Here is a 15,886-nt window from a genome sequence, read left to right as displayed (position 1 = left end):
TATACTGATCTCTACTGAAGCCAACTGGAAAAGCTCGATTCCTCTCTGTGATCGGCTTGCAAGCGACATTTTAAAGGGAAAGTGTAGCCATAAATAAAAATTCTGTCATTATTTGCACAACCTCATGTCGTTCCAAACCTGTATGACTTTCTTTCTTCGGCAGAACACAAAACAAGATATTCGGGAAACTATTTTTGTCCATACAATCAAAGTCAGTGGGGTTCAAAAAGAACTTTGGACCCTACTGCCTTACAATAAATGGACAAAACACATGTGCCACAGAAGAAAAAAGTCATATGGGTTTGGAATGACTTGAGGATGAGCAAATGATGACAATTTTTGGGTGGTCCTATACCTTTAAGAGATCAAATAAACCGAGCATGAAGCTTTAGATGCCGCCCATGCACATTTCTGGCCAGGATATGTTTCCATAAACAGGTCCTAAACCATTTGACTGACTCGAGTCTGTCAGTCTCCATCTCAATCCATTCTGATGTTCTGCATTTTTCTGCACTCTCTCTCTCTCGCCCTCCCTTTTTACTCTGTGTGTGATGTCCCCTCCCTTCTTTAAACCACATCCATCATAACTCAGCCCATCTCCATTTGACTCACTCGCTTTCTTCTTATCGACATGTTTCCATTTTCCTCTGCTTTATCCCTCCATCATCTTCACTCTCTGTCCCCTTTCCATTTTTCATCCGCTCTCTTTCTCCTCCAATTGACTTGTCCGTCTTCCTCTCTGTCCTCGTTCTCTGTACCCTTCTCTCTCGCGCTCTCTATTTTCCCATCTTCCTCCAGGGTGTGAGTGGCTCTTGCCCAGGGGGCCAGTGGGTGGCATGGTTGCCCTTGGTCAGGCCCCAGGCTTGGCAGCTCTTTTGTGGGGCATTGTGTCCTCTCAGGGCATGTGGATGGATGGGGGGCGTTGACGTCAGTCTGGCTAAACTTCAATCACTCTACCTGGAGAAGGTTACAGAGGTTTTGGCTAATAGGCAGAGCTGACATATCTGTGGCATTCAGACTCAAACACCTTCCTGCATTATCGCTTTCATCCTCTGCTGCTCTCTTTCATTTTGGTTCAATACGTACTATATGCAATGATGACACATGAACACAAATGCTTCTAGAGATAGCAACAAAAATTGGCACACACTTACAAATAAAAAAAATCCAACTGACAGAGCACTAATTTAAGTGTTGCTGTGGATTGCGTGTTCATTTACTTGAGTTGTTGCAAATGCAATTTGCTTTTAGCGTGGCTGGGACTGTGTGCCCATTTGTGTTGTCATAGCTTGGGCCCTTCTTCTGCACTGGCGGTGTTGCTGTAGGTTTTAATCAAAGCTGTGTCTTTTGGAGTGCTCTGCTGGGAGCTGTGCTGGAATGGATGCTGGGACAGGAAGCAGGGAGGAGCAAGAAAACAGTAAGAAATAGAGAGAAATGGAAAAGGCGAGGTGTATTGCACAAAGCCATGAGGGTGGCAGACAACAATGTCATTGCAGGTCCTCAGAAAAGAGCCACTTATTGTTTTATAGCTTCATCGTAGGAAGCTCCAGCAAGCTGTGCCCAACTTCTCTCTTGTTTCAGCATCCACAACAAGCCACAACAGAGCCATAAGGCATTCAAATACAAGCACAGACTAACCAATATGACATTAAAGCCCAAGACTAGACTAGCTTCCCCTGAGGAGGTCAGGTAAATTGGTGTTTCACAGACATACTTTGTGATTTTAATCCCATCTGAATCAAATGCGGTCTGAGTTTTTCTTACGCAACTCCCAGTAAAATTACAGAGCAAATTACCTGATGTTTTTTTGGCAAACTCAGGAGTCCTCTGAGAAATCTAATCTTTTTTATTTTTATTTTTTTATACCTTCATTGAACACCGTAACTAAAGTTACATTTCTTTTTGTATTGCCTGGTGCTCCTTCACTATGGATTTAGGCCATTTTGCCAAATTTTTTAGATAAAATAACAGTTGGTGATTCAAGTACTGCTGGCATCCAATCTGAAGTATGAAGAGAATTAAATCATTAAAGAGTTGATCATGTATATTACATTTATGAATAAATAAATTACATTTTTAAATATATTAAAATCAAAACTAATTATTTTAAATTGTCATAATTATTAAAATCGTAAACAAATCTCACCAAACCCAAACTTTTGAATGGTAGTGTATATAAAATCAAAGATATGCTACATATATAGTACAAGTCTTTGTTTATTTCACTGGGTTTCATGATATATGTAACGACAACAACAAAACACACACACTGTAATCTTAATAATAATTACAGAGATCCCAATCCTGTCCAGACCACCATATTAAAGATGTTCTCTGTTAATAATTCAGACATCGTTCTGAAAACTAATCTTGTCCGTTTAGTGCTTAATATGACAGTTGAGGTGTAGCATTTGGACCAATCAGACACACAATTTTGCATTTGATTTAACAAATCAATTAGTTATTAGATTAACAAATAGTCACAGACCCCTCACCCAATACACATACTCGGTGCCAGTATGTCTGTCAATGACTTCAGGCCTTCGGTTCCATGGCAACCCATCAGATAGCTCTAGCTTTATTGCTCAAAGGAATGCAAGCAGAGCAACTCTTACTACCTTTTTCCTTTAGGAAAGACATTATGCCATAAAAATGGACCCTTCTCTAATTAATTAATAGAAAAACCTTTTTTTGAATGAACACACATATCATTCAGGTCATTGTGTATATTATTACTGTTCTTGTATATGTTTTTGTGTATTGTATCCTGTTTTATGCATGCTTATGATAGATCACTTGTTAATATCACTTTAACTCATACCATGTTTGGTCTCTATCAATTCGTCTTTGGATGATCTAATTAAGATAAGATAAGATGAACTTTATTGTCCCGAAGGAAATCTGCTCTACACAAACAACACACCACACCACACACATACAATACATGTAGCAACCCGTCTCTGCTCCCTCCCCCTCCCCACAATACAGAGCGAACAACCAAACTGCACCTGACCCACCGTGCAACACACCACTAATCATGATTTGCACACCCAGACGCGGAGAGGAAAAAAAACAACAACAAAAAAAACACACATTATAATTGTTGACCTCTAGCTGACTTATCATTTAATGCTTTAATGGATAGTGGGACAAAGGAGTTCTTAAAACGGTTAAGCCTAATTGAGAGTGAATATTACATGTTGATACCTATGCAACGTATTACTGTCCTAAGAATCTTTAATAGTTTGTATATCAGCTTCCAATCCAACCCCTTTGCAAATGACCATGCTCTCAGACAAAGGGTCATAAAACCCCCCAGTATTTCCAAACTCCCGCATGGAAATTCAGCCTTTCTCATTGGTCAAGCCCATCCTGAGAGGCGTGACTCTTAGACCTTAAAGGGCTCACGCACAGTTCCGCCTCCGCTCTTCTGCAAAAGCTCTTTTGCTAAATCTCCGGATTGCTGCCCGTGTGGAGAGCCTGAGCCTGTACCGGCGTGCCCGGTGGGCTCCAACATATCTCAGTCTGCGGTTCTGTTAGATCCTAGAACTTGAAGAACTCCAACACCACCAAACCTTTAAACCATCAGAACTTTCATCCGAGACTGCATACGGACACAAAGGAAATGCAAGTATCGTACATTCACCTAAACGAAACAGAGGTTTAGTATAAGTTATAGACCCCATTATAAACGGCGCTGATGGTAGGGCTGTCGCGGTTAAGGAATTTCCCTTGCGGTAATTTTGAGTGGCTCAATAGTATGTGGTATTACCGCATATATATATATATATATACAGTGAGGAAAATAAGTATTTGAACACTCTGCTATTTTGCAAGTTCTCCCACTTAGAAATCATGGAGGGGTCTGAAATTGTCATCGTAGGTGCATGTCCACTGTGAGAGACATAATCTAAAAAAAAAAAATCCAGAAATCACAATGTATTTATTTGTATGATACAGCTGCAAATAAGTATTTGAACACCTGTCTATCAGCTAGAATTCTGACCCTCAAAGACCTGTTAGTCTGCCTTTAAAATGTCCACCTCCACTCCATTTATTATCCTAAATTAGATGCACCTTTTTGAGGTCATTAGCTGCATAAAGACACCTGTCCACCCCATACAATCAGTAAGAATCCAACTACTAACATGGCCAAGACCAAAGAGCTGTCCAAAGACACTAGAGACAAAATTGTACACCTCCACAAGGCTGGAAAGGACTACGGGGAAATTGCCAAGCAGCTTGGTGAAAAAAGGTCCACTGTTGGAGCAATCATTAGAAAATGGAAGAAGCTAAACATGACTGTCAGTCTCCCTCGGACTGGGGCTCCATGCAAGATCTCACCTCGCGGGGTCTCAATGATCCTAAGAAAGGTGAGAAATCAGCCCAGAACTACACGGGAGGAGCTGGTCAATGACCTGAAAAGAGCTGGGACCACCGTTTCCAAGGTTACTGTTGGTAATACACTAAGACGTCATGGTTTGAAATCATGCATGGCACGGAAGGTTCCCCTGCTTAAACCAGCACATGTCCAGGCCCAACTTAAGTTTGCCAATGACCATTTGGATGATCCAGAGGAGTCATGGGAGAAAGTCATGTGGTCAGATGAGACCAAAATAGAACTTTTTGGTCATAATTCCACTAAACGTGTTTGTAGGAAGAAGAATGATGAGTACTATCCCAAGAACACCATCCCTACTGTGAAGCATGGGGGTGGTAGCATCATGCTTTGGGGGTGTTTTTCTGCACATGGGACAGGGCGACTGCACTGTATTAAGGAGAGGATGACCGGGGCCATGTATTACGAGATTTTGGGAACAACCTCCTTCCCTCAGTTAGAGCATTGAAGATGGGTCGAGGCTGGGTCTTCCAACATGACAATGACCAAGCACACAGCCAGGATAACCAAGGAGTGGCTCTGTAAGAAGCATATCAAGGTTCTGGCGTGGCCTAGCCAGTCTCCAGACCTAAACCCAATAGAGAATCTTTGGAGGCAGCTCAAACTCTGTGTTTCTCAGCGACAGGCCAGAAACCTGACTGATCTAGAGAAGATCTGTGTGGAGGAGTGGGCCAAAATCCCTCCTGCAGTGTGTGCAAACCTGGTGAAAAACTACAGGAAACGTTTGACCTCTGTAATTGCAAACAAAGGCTACTGTACCAAATATTAACATTGATTTTCTCAGGTGTTCAAATACTTATTTGCAGCTGTATCATACAAATAAATAGTTAAAAAATCATACATTGTGATTTCTGGATTTTTTTTTTTAGATTATGTCTCTCACAGTGGACATGCACCTACGATGACAATTTCAGACCCCTCCATGATTTCTAAGTGGGAGAACTTGCAAAATAGCAGGGTGTTCAAATACTTATTTTCCTCACTGTATATATATATATATATATATATATATATATATATAATCTGTGTGTGTATGTGTTACGATGTAAGGAGGTTATATTCAGAAACCAATGAAACCGAAACTAAATCGCGTTGAAACAGGAAGTGAAGTAAACAGAAGAGAATGACAAAATAACGGTCCAAATAACAAAACATAAACCTGACAATAAGATCATTAGTATATTGTTAGCCTATATATATAACAGTTAGTTCTGATCCTCGAATCTGACTGACAAGATACTTTTTCTGTTGATATTTCACCTGCGTGTTCTAGACGTGCTGTCAGTCAGTGCAGCTTCATTGTTACGCCACAAGGTGGTGTCAAGGAACTGTCTTTGAGCGAGTCTTCATTCAACTACACGTTCAAAAGCACTGATTCATTCAGAGATTTGTAATGAAACACGCTGTTTAAATCATTTTAACTTTGAGCGCCACTTTTAAAGGCTCATCTGACCAGCAGAGCGTCGATGCTAAGACAGATTTCGCTTTCCTTGGACATGACAACCTGTTTTCACAAATATACATGACTCGGCCTGAAGGACAGACGCAGGTAATCGCATGCGATCAGTCGATCTCTGTCTCTCATTCGCTGTCTGTTTAGGCTTGTTAAGTGCAAATTTACTGAGCCTCTGTGCAAATCAGCATGGTACACATTGTTATCATTACTAATATTCAGTACACATGCACGAAGTGTAAAACGAGAAGCGCGTCAATAGCGCGGTATTGCGATATTGCGGTTATCACGACAGCCCTAGCTGATGGTTTTATTCAGGTGGTTAACTGACTCTTTTCATAGCTTCATTCTCTGGTTTCCTGATGGTTTCAACTCCCATTTGCCCTTTCCCCATGTATGAGTAATTGTATGTTTGTTTGTTTGTTAGACTAGTTTGTGTTAGTGTTTAGTTAATAAAACTCTTGTGCACAAATTACATGAGTTTCTGGTTCTGCCATGCAAATTAATGTCTCTTTACGATTTTGATCCTTACTACATGCTCTAATGTATTAATACTTAGGAAAGTGTTTTCTGTGGCCAAGAAAATATCCTTTCTCAGAGTTGATATGAACTTACACTGAATGCTCGCTGGACGGACAGATCAGTTGATGGCAATTTAATTCTGCTACAGTTATTACTGTCAGCCGATATAAATAATTGTAATTAATCATAATTAATTGTAATTATTTATATACAATTCCCTTTTAAGCTAATTTGCTACAGAGGTTACTAGCATCTCTTTAAATTAGAATTAAAAGAATAGTTCATTCAAAATGAAAATTCTGCCAGTATTTAATGACTCTAACATTTTTCCAGAATCATATAAGTTTTTTTTTTTTTCCCCCCCCGGGACACAAAGGAAATGGATAAACTACACCAAACGCAATGCCAGCAGATATTTTAAAGACGTACAGTAACTCAAAAACAAAACCGAGCTGGATATAAAATAATGCTCATGGATATATAGCTTTCTTCTTGCTTTCTTCTAAGCTCCTCAAACAAAAAAGATCTGATGCCATGACCTCTGCAAATCCAGTGATTAGTTCTTCCTCAAAAGCATTCACTGTATTCACCGGGTATCTTGTAAACAATATATTTCTAGGCGGACTGGTACCTTTGTCCTATTTTCAGTCAAGGACTAAGGTGTGGGATGGCAATAATGAGAGAACAGTATTGCTGGATGCCTTCCAGAGACATATGACGTAAACCTGAGGCCAGCCAGCATAGTGCATGAAGTTGAGTGAAGGACAGGTGCTTCAGCTCACCCTCAAACATTAATGAACTAGATCTTGAAAGCAAGTTTGTCTATAAATCATCCAGGACCTCCATCTCACATTAGCTTATGAACAAAGACGCTTGAAGGGAGCTAGCTGACAAACTAGCATGTGTTTACTTAGAACAAACTAAACAATACCTACTGTGAACTGAAATATGGTTCAAAAGAAACAACTCTTTAAGATGTTTGTCGAGATTGTCCTCTTTTTACATTTTCACTGACACTCAGAACGCAAGTATTAGCATGTTCAATCTTCTGATGTTCAGTGCTAATAATCTTATTTCTCCAGTCTAGACTAAAGAGTTTCTCATTAAAGGAAGCGTGTATGTGATTTTGTGTGTGCGTGTGTTGAAAAAGCAGTGAATCCCAGCTCTTTTTACGCAGTCAGCGCTGCGGGGCTTCAGCCGAGCTCACCTAAATCACAAGGCGGCTCCGGCTTTCATTAACACTTAATGCAGAGCTCTCCTTTTAATAGAAATGGAAAAGGAGGTGGCCGCCAGTGTAAATTAAAGTGCGGTGCGCTGGAGTTGTGGGAGATTTTCTGGGCTTTGACAGGTATGGCCTGAATTAGCTGTAGTGTTGTTCCAGTGGCCGGCGTGCAAGCTGTCTTATTGATTTTAACCATTGTTGCACTTCCTGTCTGAAAGGGAATGTTCATTACAGCAACCAAATGCATCAATCACGGCGCTCTGGCCTTGGATTATTTAAAGACACAGCGCTGAACCTAAGCAAACCATAATAATCATGAAGAAATTATTTTATACACTACTGGTCAAAAGTGTGAAATAATTTATATTTTTAATTTTCATTTATTTTTGTGATGGCAAAGCTGAATTTTCATCAGCCATAACTCGAGTCTTCAATGTCACAGGATCCTTCAGAAATCATAATATGCTGTTCTGGTGCTTAAACATTTCTAATTATTATCAGTGTTGAGAATGGTTGTGCTGCTTCATATCTATATTTATTATTCAGCAATGATTAATAAATATAGATTACATTACATTGACCAAAAGTGATAGTACAGACATAATTGTTATGAAATATTTCTGCATTTCTTAATTATTTTAAAGAAATGTTGTTTAATGAACTTTCTATCCATCAGTGAATTAAAAAAAAAATTTAATTAAAAAAGTTTATAACTGAGAATATTGGGGTTATAAAGTTGTTTATGGTTTATCTTGCATGCTTTTATTTGTATCTTATGAGTTTTTTATCTATTTGTTGTTGCTTTTTGATATTGTTTAATTATGTTTATAAATTGTACAGCACTTTGGTACAACCCTTGTTGTTTTTTAATGTGCTTTATAAATAAACCTGAACATGAACTTGCACAAAAATATTGAGCAGCAAAAACTGTTTTCAACACTGATAATAAGATCAATGATTAATAATTGAGCACCAAAATCATAATATTCAAATGATTTCTGAAGGATCATGTGACACTGAAGTCTGGAATAAATTTAATTATATATAATAAATATATAACATAAATATAATAAAATAAATTACATCTTAAAATATATTAAAATAGAAAATAATAAAAAAATGTGTCACAATATTTCACAATATTATTCTTTTTAATGTATTTTTTGATTATGTGCAGCCTTGGTAAGCTTAAGAGACTTCTTCAAAAACATAAAAAAAAAAAACATAATTATTCCAAACTTTTGACCGGTAGTGTATATATAGATTAATCAGAGTTCATTCCCGTGTTTTTACTGACTTCTTCATGCACAAGTCTTTTCTTTCAGTGTGTTTGTAGTGGTTCTCTCTAGTGACTGAACGAATAGAATTCTCTCTACGAATAGAATATTCCTTGTCTTATCACAAGCTTGGCTCAATCTTCACATGTTTGTTCTGTATGGACTGTATGTGTCTGAGTGTGTGCACCTGTGTATGTGTGTGTGTGTGTGTGTGTTCAGAGCCCTAGGCAACGCCTCCATACATGCATGGCCTACTGCTTAGCTATTACACTCTCCATGGCCCATTGACCTCTGCCTCCCTTGTCTCTCCAGCATGGCCTGCCCAGAGGCTGAGTCAGTTCCTGTAGCCTGGCGCCTCAGAGCTGTTGGCTTCCACCGGGAAGGAGGAGGAGCAAATTACATACTGCAAGAAAATCACTTAACCACAAACCCCCTCTCATAACCCTTGAACCTTAACCTTCACTCTGCCTTGACCACAGGAAAAAAGTGCTTTTAGTCAAAGCACAGCTGTCATTTACCTCTCTCTTTCTGCCTCTGCATCTCTTTTAAAAATATCCATATTAAATGAAAACCACCACGTGCTGATAAAAAATATTCATCAAACAATTCCATCCCTCATTATGTTCACTGTTGAAAATAACTGAATGCTTCTAACAGAATTCTATGAACCCTAAAGCAAAACGTGTAAAAGACCACATTAAATAGCTTAACATGTCATTTCTTTCTTGTGTTTACTGAAGAGTCATGGATTGTTGGTTAGCATTTCTCTGTTTATACCAAGGTAGATACTACAAACTACATCTGGTTATAAAAATCATCTTTCTCCTTTGATAGACATTCGTAAGTTAAGCTAATGGATAGTTTTCTCAAGGTATTAATGTATAGATCTCTCAATGTAGTTTGCTACAGTACTTGCTATTACTGGTAGACTTTGTTATCTTTGTTGAAAACCAAAATGTAAATTGAAATAAAATGTAACAGGGGAACTAAACTAACTCACTCTCAACTACAATAAACTTTTATATATCACTCCAAAGCAAACCAAAAATTCATTTTAGTTTTAGGTACTTTGTATACAGTATTATAAAACTTCAAATATAATCACTCTTCATTAAACTTCTTTTTTTATTTTTTTTTTATAGTAGCAGTGTGTTTTGTCAGCCCTGGGGTACTTAAACTAAACTAAACTTGACTAAACTAAAAAAACAACAACTGAATTTTAACTGAAAATTAAGAAATAAAATCTACAATAACCCTGCTATTAGAAGAAAAGGGGCAATCTCATTCTTATATATATTGGATATGGATGTAAGATGACTCATCACTTTTTGACACATTTTAAATGTGTATCTGGTAATTCTGGTAAAAGTTCTTTTTTTTTCTTAAAAAGTTCTTTCAGAAGTGCACTAGATGGCTTTAAAGGTGCAAGACATAGACTATAAGCCACAAAACTCTCATTTTGATTTCACAGAGTCTTTAAAGGATCACTGTCTGGTCACCATTCTGGATTCAAAAAGCCCTGAGCGTGTGCCATAACTGCCGTTACAACATTCCACTGCATACAGTGCGCACTAGAGCTCCTCCCAATCTCCTTTTAGCCAGTGATAATACACATTACTGAGCGCAGAGCCTGTAATGAGTGAGCGCAGAGAAGTACACTTTATTCATGGGCTCATTTTTTTGTGTTAGAGATAAAAAGCCGACGGGGTGCTCTTCAACTCATCTCTAGCAATTACACAAGGAAATGTCTTATAATTGGCTTTTGCTTTATGTCCAGCCATTATCAATGTCCCTTACAGGCAGAGAGAAAAATTGGGAGGAAGTTGGAGTACTCAAAGTCCATTTGCACATGAATTATGATTGTTAATAGGGATGTGCAAAACTACATCTTTTCAAAATCAAGTAGTTTGTTGCCTGACTAATTTTGTCTTATATGGACCATATATAATTAGGCTGGATTTGGGGTCATCTGACCTCGATTGTCCCATTCTTATGGGGCATTTATATAAGATTCTTGTCTTTTTTAAATCTGGACAGTTTTTTAGTTTACACTCACTATTAAAAATGCATCCATGACGAACTGCTAAAACAACGATGCAATGATTAAAGACCTTGCAAAGGTCATTAGATTGTCTATTACAAAGTAAAAGTGGACAAATTTAAAACTTTGACAGGAAGATATCATGCAAACATCCCCGTCACACATTACCTCACAAATTGACTAGTCAGTTGTGGGATGGAAGACAGAAATTACGATATATATATAGAGAGAGAGAAAGAGATGACACTGTGTTTAATACACTATGAACAAGCGTGAAAGATGGCGGGATCCCTCGTCAGCTTTGATTTTACTCTGTGCCGATGGTGCCCAGCTCTTCCTATGTGCAGACTGGAGGAAAGCATGAGAGTGAGCAGTTTCCAGTGTCTGGTACTGAGGAGAAGGGACTCTGAGCTGTCTAATAGTATAAGATCGGCTCTCTCTAATTGGGAGAGAAGTGGGACTTCCTCCTGGAAGCAGGCGGGAGATGGAGAAAGCACTGTTCTGTTTCGACAAACTGGATAGAACAGGAGACTGGAGGGCTTAACCTGAGGCTAGGAAAAACAGACTGAAGAAACACACAGACTTAAACCCTGGCACGTACACACACTGATATACAGTGTGCGTGCCCACACTATAAGCTTCTTAAAATATTACACCATAAGAGACCTGACATTGTGCATCGCATGATAAATTAAATGTAGTTTTCCCAAAAATCTCCCCCACCTTCAAGTAACCTTCCTACTCTTATCTCTTTTTAATGATTGGTTGCATCTACTGTCTGTGCGGAGTGAGTTTTACTCTTGGTGATTGAAGACACTCTTACACTCTGTCCTAACCAGGTGGGATACAACAAATTTACAGAGTACAGTTTTTTTTCTGTTTGCACTGAAAGTGAACTAATCCAAAATGCACAATCAACTATATTTAATACGTTAGAACTACATGGAACAGAATTTTCGACCAATGAGATCACTGTGGACAGGGCTACATTAATTATTTATTTAATTATTGCGCTGTGACATTTTTTAACATATATGACCCATTTTTTTTTTTATTTCTCATTAGATTATGTAATTGTAAGAAAAAATAATTACTGGAGATATTTAAAAAAAAAAAAAGAATACTAGCATAATGTAAAAATGCTACAAATACAGAACTAAACATTTTGTTGTTTTCTTCACATTACAGTAATTTTTTAATCAAAATGTATTTATTTTGATTTTATGGTGTAACACATTTTAGACATGTTCTTGACAGGTTTGATTATTTATGAAATAGTCCCCCAAATCCTGCTGTCCCAGATAGGCCAAACAGCCAGCGTAGCCACAGCGGCAACCTCTGTCCTTGCCTAACTCTGAGCCGTCTGCATCAGCAGCATCACTGATGTTCGATAAGTGCCACTCCATTACACATCAAATCCACCACCGCTGACCTGGCTTACAGCCAATCAAGTATATAGTCAGTCTATTTAAAAATACACAAATCCTACTCTTGTGGAGTTTGGGAACATGTAAATTCAGCAGAGCTGCTTAAGACCCCAGGGCGAGTTATCAGCCATAAACCAAGATGACAGATTGATTCAGGTGCATGCGCGTGTAGTCGTGGCATGCTCACTTTTCCCTCTTCGATGTCAGCCAACACCTACCATCTACTTCTGAGCAGCTAGACAGCTTTCAGCTCACACCTTCATTTATTAGAGAACGTTTAATTTGCTGTTATATATGAACACATTACCATCACACTCACAGAAGAAATGAGAGCAGAGCATTGAGCTAAGAGCTCTGCTAATAGGCTATTTGCAGTTATTAGTCCACATTAATAATCCATTACCTGTCAGGCTAACTCTTAAAAGAAGTAAACCTTTTGAAACTGCCATCAATGTCCACCAATATCAAACACCCAACTTTTAAGATAGCGGAAATCCTCGAGTGGGTTGTCGGGGAAACTCCAGCTAATGGCTTAATTTGAACATCACGGCGTCATAAAACCCTGGAACATCGTAACATCATAAAACCCTGGAATTCTGGGGGGAAAGAGATTTCTGATGGTCAGCTGACAAGATGGATATTCTTACCTTGTTTTAGGGGATGTTGTCAACCATTCTTCATGCTTTTCAAATGTTATCAAGTATGCTGCAATTTCCTGTCAAACAGAAGACAGAAAGACAGGTAGGCGTTACTGTTAGAGAATATCAACAGCTTTTTAACAGGTGTGCATTAATAAACTGAAATGAATGGATTGTAAAGTGCACTCAGAATTAAACATGCATTAAAATAAGTTTTAAAATGTCTATCTAAGACCATGTTGCATTCAAAACCGGCTCAGGAACAGAACTGTGGAAATTGCATTCAGAAGATTTTGTGGACGTAGTTGCTCCCCTCATTGTCTGAAGCTCACATTATATTATGTGAAGACGTGAATGACATGAAAACCTCCTTACAGTGGCTGTTTGATTGCTGTAACAAAAGACAAATCATTTCTTGGGATGCACAACAAGCATGACAGCAGATGATGTGATTTCTGGTACCGATGTTAACCCAGTCATCACTGTCACCCAACAAATGAGACAAGTGGATGAGTGAAACGTATCCCATCATTCCTTCACAAAGCTAATCATGGGAAATGAAAGCAGACCGGGTACTGACAAGGAACCTCATGATTACCTGTGACAGCCAGCCATTCATTTCACACTGAGGGCATTTGTCATACAAAGACAGCAGGAAATGCGGAGGGACACAAATGATGTTATCAAAAAGGAGTCCAATTATTTACTGATCTTAGCGCATTGTTCTGGGCAAATTAAGATGAAACGGAATAAACAGCTTTAAGAAAAGGTTTGTAAAGACTTGCCACAACATTGCTGACATAGAGTTCAAGAGCATTTGTGACGAGAAATGTTTTCTTGAAACTTTACTATTTATGTATTCGTTTCTGGCAGTTTTAAATTAATGTTACATGCAGATCCAAAAGATTAATCACAGGTGCATACTGTACCAGCATAAAAGTGATCTACTTTGATTTTATTACTGTTTTAAAATTCACATGGCTTTTCATTGAAATCACTTAAACAGTGGTTCACCAAAAATGGTCAATCGATAAGCTTACTTTCTAGAACATTACGTCAAGCAGTCTACACAATGTAAATCCATCACACTCCAATCAATTTCAATATTCTGAGCTTGACAAGATTTTATTTACTAACCTAATTAAACACTGTAAGCCTATCAATAATAGCCCAAATTCTACTCGATTCCCAAAAACCAATGGTATTCAGTTGCCCTCAGGAGGTGTTATATATATTTATAGTCAGTAACTCTATGTTTTAATCCTGTCACAGTTGGCAGTAGAGCCATCCCTCGAGGTACCAGGGTCCCAAGACTGGCAGTGCCCACACAGAGAACGCTAGAGATGGTAATGGCCTGCAGGTGCTGTCTGAGAGATAGCGCTGTTCTGATTAACGTTCTGCCCTCCTGTCATCAGGGCCAGAGGGAAAGAGACAAGGACGAGAGGAAGATTCTGTGGAATATGACCACGAAGAGGAGGAAGAGAACCTCTCCATAATAATAACAATAAAAAAAACACACACACTTGCCTGGCTTGCCATACTGAAAATTCTACAGAGGAGTTACTATATATATTTTTTTCATAAGCTGTAAGCAGGATCTTCACAAATATAAACCAAGTTTTGCAGTAACTACACTTGTGCTTAACTTGTTTTGCTAATTACAAAAGAGAAAACTTGATCTTATTAAACACTCATTTAAAACACTTAATGTGTGCGGTTAAGAAAATAAAATAAGTCCTTGGTGCATGGTGCTAATTTACCACAGTGCTTGTGAGTAATGTTTGTTTTACAAGCCAGAAAGATAGCTGGGGGCGAAACTCCTTCATTGACCTTGAGGCTCATTTGAGATTCTTCTTCTTTATCGTTTTCCCATTAAAAGTCAACATGCCGACCTCTGAGCTAGGGGGATGAGCTGAGAGGCCCGGTCCAGTAAATAAAAGGCAAACGTCGGCATCCCCCACCCACTCCCCGAACAGATGTCGAGGATTATTCCAACCCCCCGATCAGCCATAAAGGTGCAATAACCTTACGGCAAAAAAACAAAACAAAACAAAAAAAAAACACACAAACAAAAACAGAGGAGCCATTAAACAGCTGTGAGAAACAAAGTTGTGCTGTGTTATAATGAGTGGCTAGTTCTCTGTTGAGTTGATTTGGTGCAGTTGTCAAGATGGGGCATCAAAGTCTGGTCAGCAGCTGTCAATCAAGTGCTCTTTAAAACTTGGGTCAGTGATATATGAGTGTCCATGATAAAGAAAAGAATAAATCTTTTAAAATGTACTCTTTGTATTCCTGTTGGTTACATGTGGTTTTGAAAAACCTTTCAAGTAAAGTTTCGAATTTCAGTTTTCCAATATGTTCAAAAGATTTTATATATTATAAAATCAAAAGATTTTGATGGATTTTCTCCATCAAATGCAAGCAAACAAAGCTCGCCATAGACCATTTTTTACGGTCCAAAATCTATATTTAGGCAGCTTCAAAATAATCCACACAACTCCAGCCAACAAATATGGTTCTTCTCTCGTGAAACAATTAGTCATCTTCAGAAAAAAAAAGTTATATACTACAAATGTTTACCTTGGTCCAGCTCAGTTTAGTTCACAACCTCTTGCGTGACATACGCACGTTGCAGGTCAAGTGTGACTAGTGGTCGACCGATATTGGTTTTTTGACAGCCGATGCCGATATCTTGGAGAGCAGGGTGGCCGATATATAGCCAATATAATTTTATTTCATGTTAATCAATATTTAAGAACTATACAGTCTGAGCCAGAAAGAGAATTGATTAGTTCATCTCTCGAGTCTTCAGGTTTTTCGAGTCGTTCATTCATCACGTGATAGCCCCATAAGCTTAACCTAAGCAGTCTGAGCTGGAAAGAGACTTAATGATAATAACAAACTCTT

The 15,886-nt window shown here is 38.5% G+C and overlaps 1 protein-coding gene across 1 annotated transcript in view; it reads right to left on the bottom strand.

The window, feature by feature from the left end:
* camta1a (calmodulin binding transcription activator 1a) overlaps positions 1-15,886 on the bottom strand; it is a 392,827-nt gene that overhangs the window by 191,495 nt on the left and 185,446 nt on the right. Inside the window, 1 exon segment of the mRNA XM_058762966.1 lies at positions 12,989-13,056. Coding sequence (XP_058618949.1) covers positions 12,989-13,056 — 68 coding nt within the window.

This window comes from Onychostoma macrolepis, chromosome 23 (genome assembly GCF_012432095.1).
Source record: "Onychostoma macrolepis isolate SWU-2019 chromosome 23, ASM1243209v1, whole genome shotgun sequence".
NCBI classification, from domain to species: Eukaryota; Metazoa; Chordata; class Actinopteri; order Cypriniformes; family Cyprinidae; genus Onychostoma; species Onychostoma macrolepis.
Note: the sequence above shows the minus strand (reverse complement) of the source record. Positions and strands in the feature narration are given on the sequence as shown.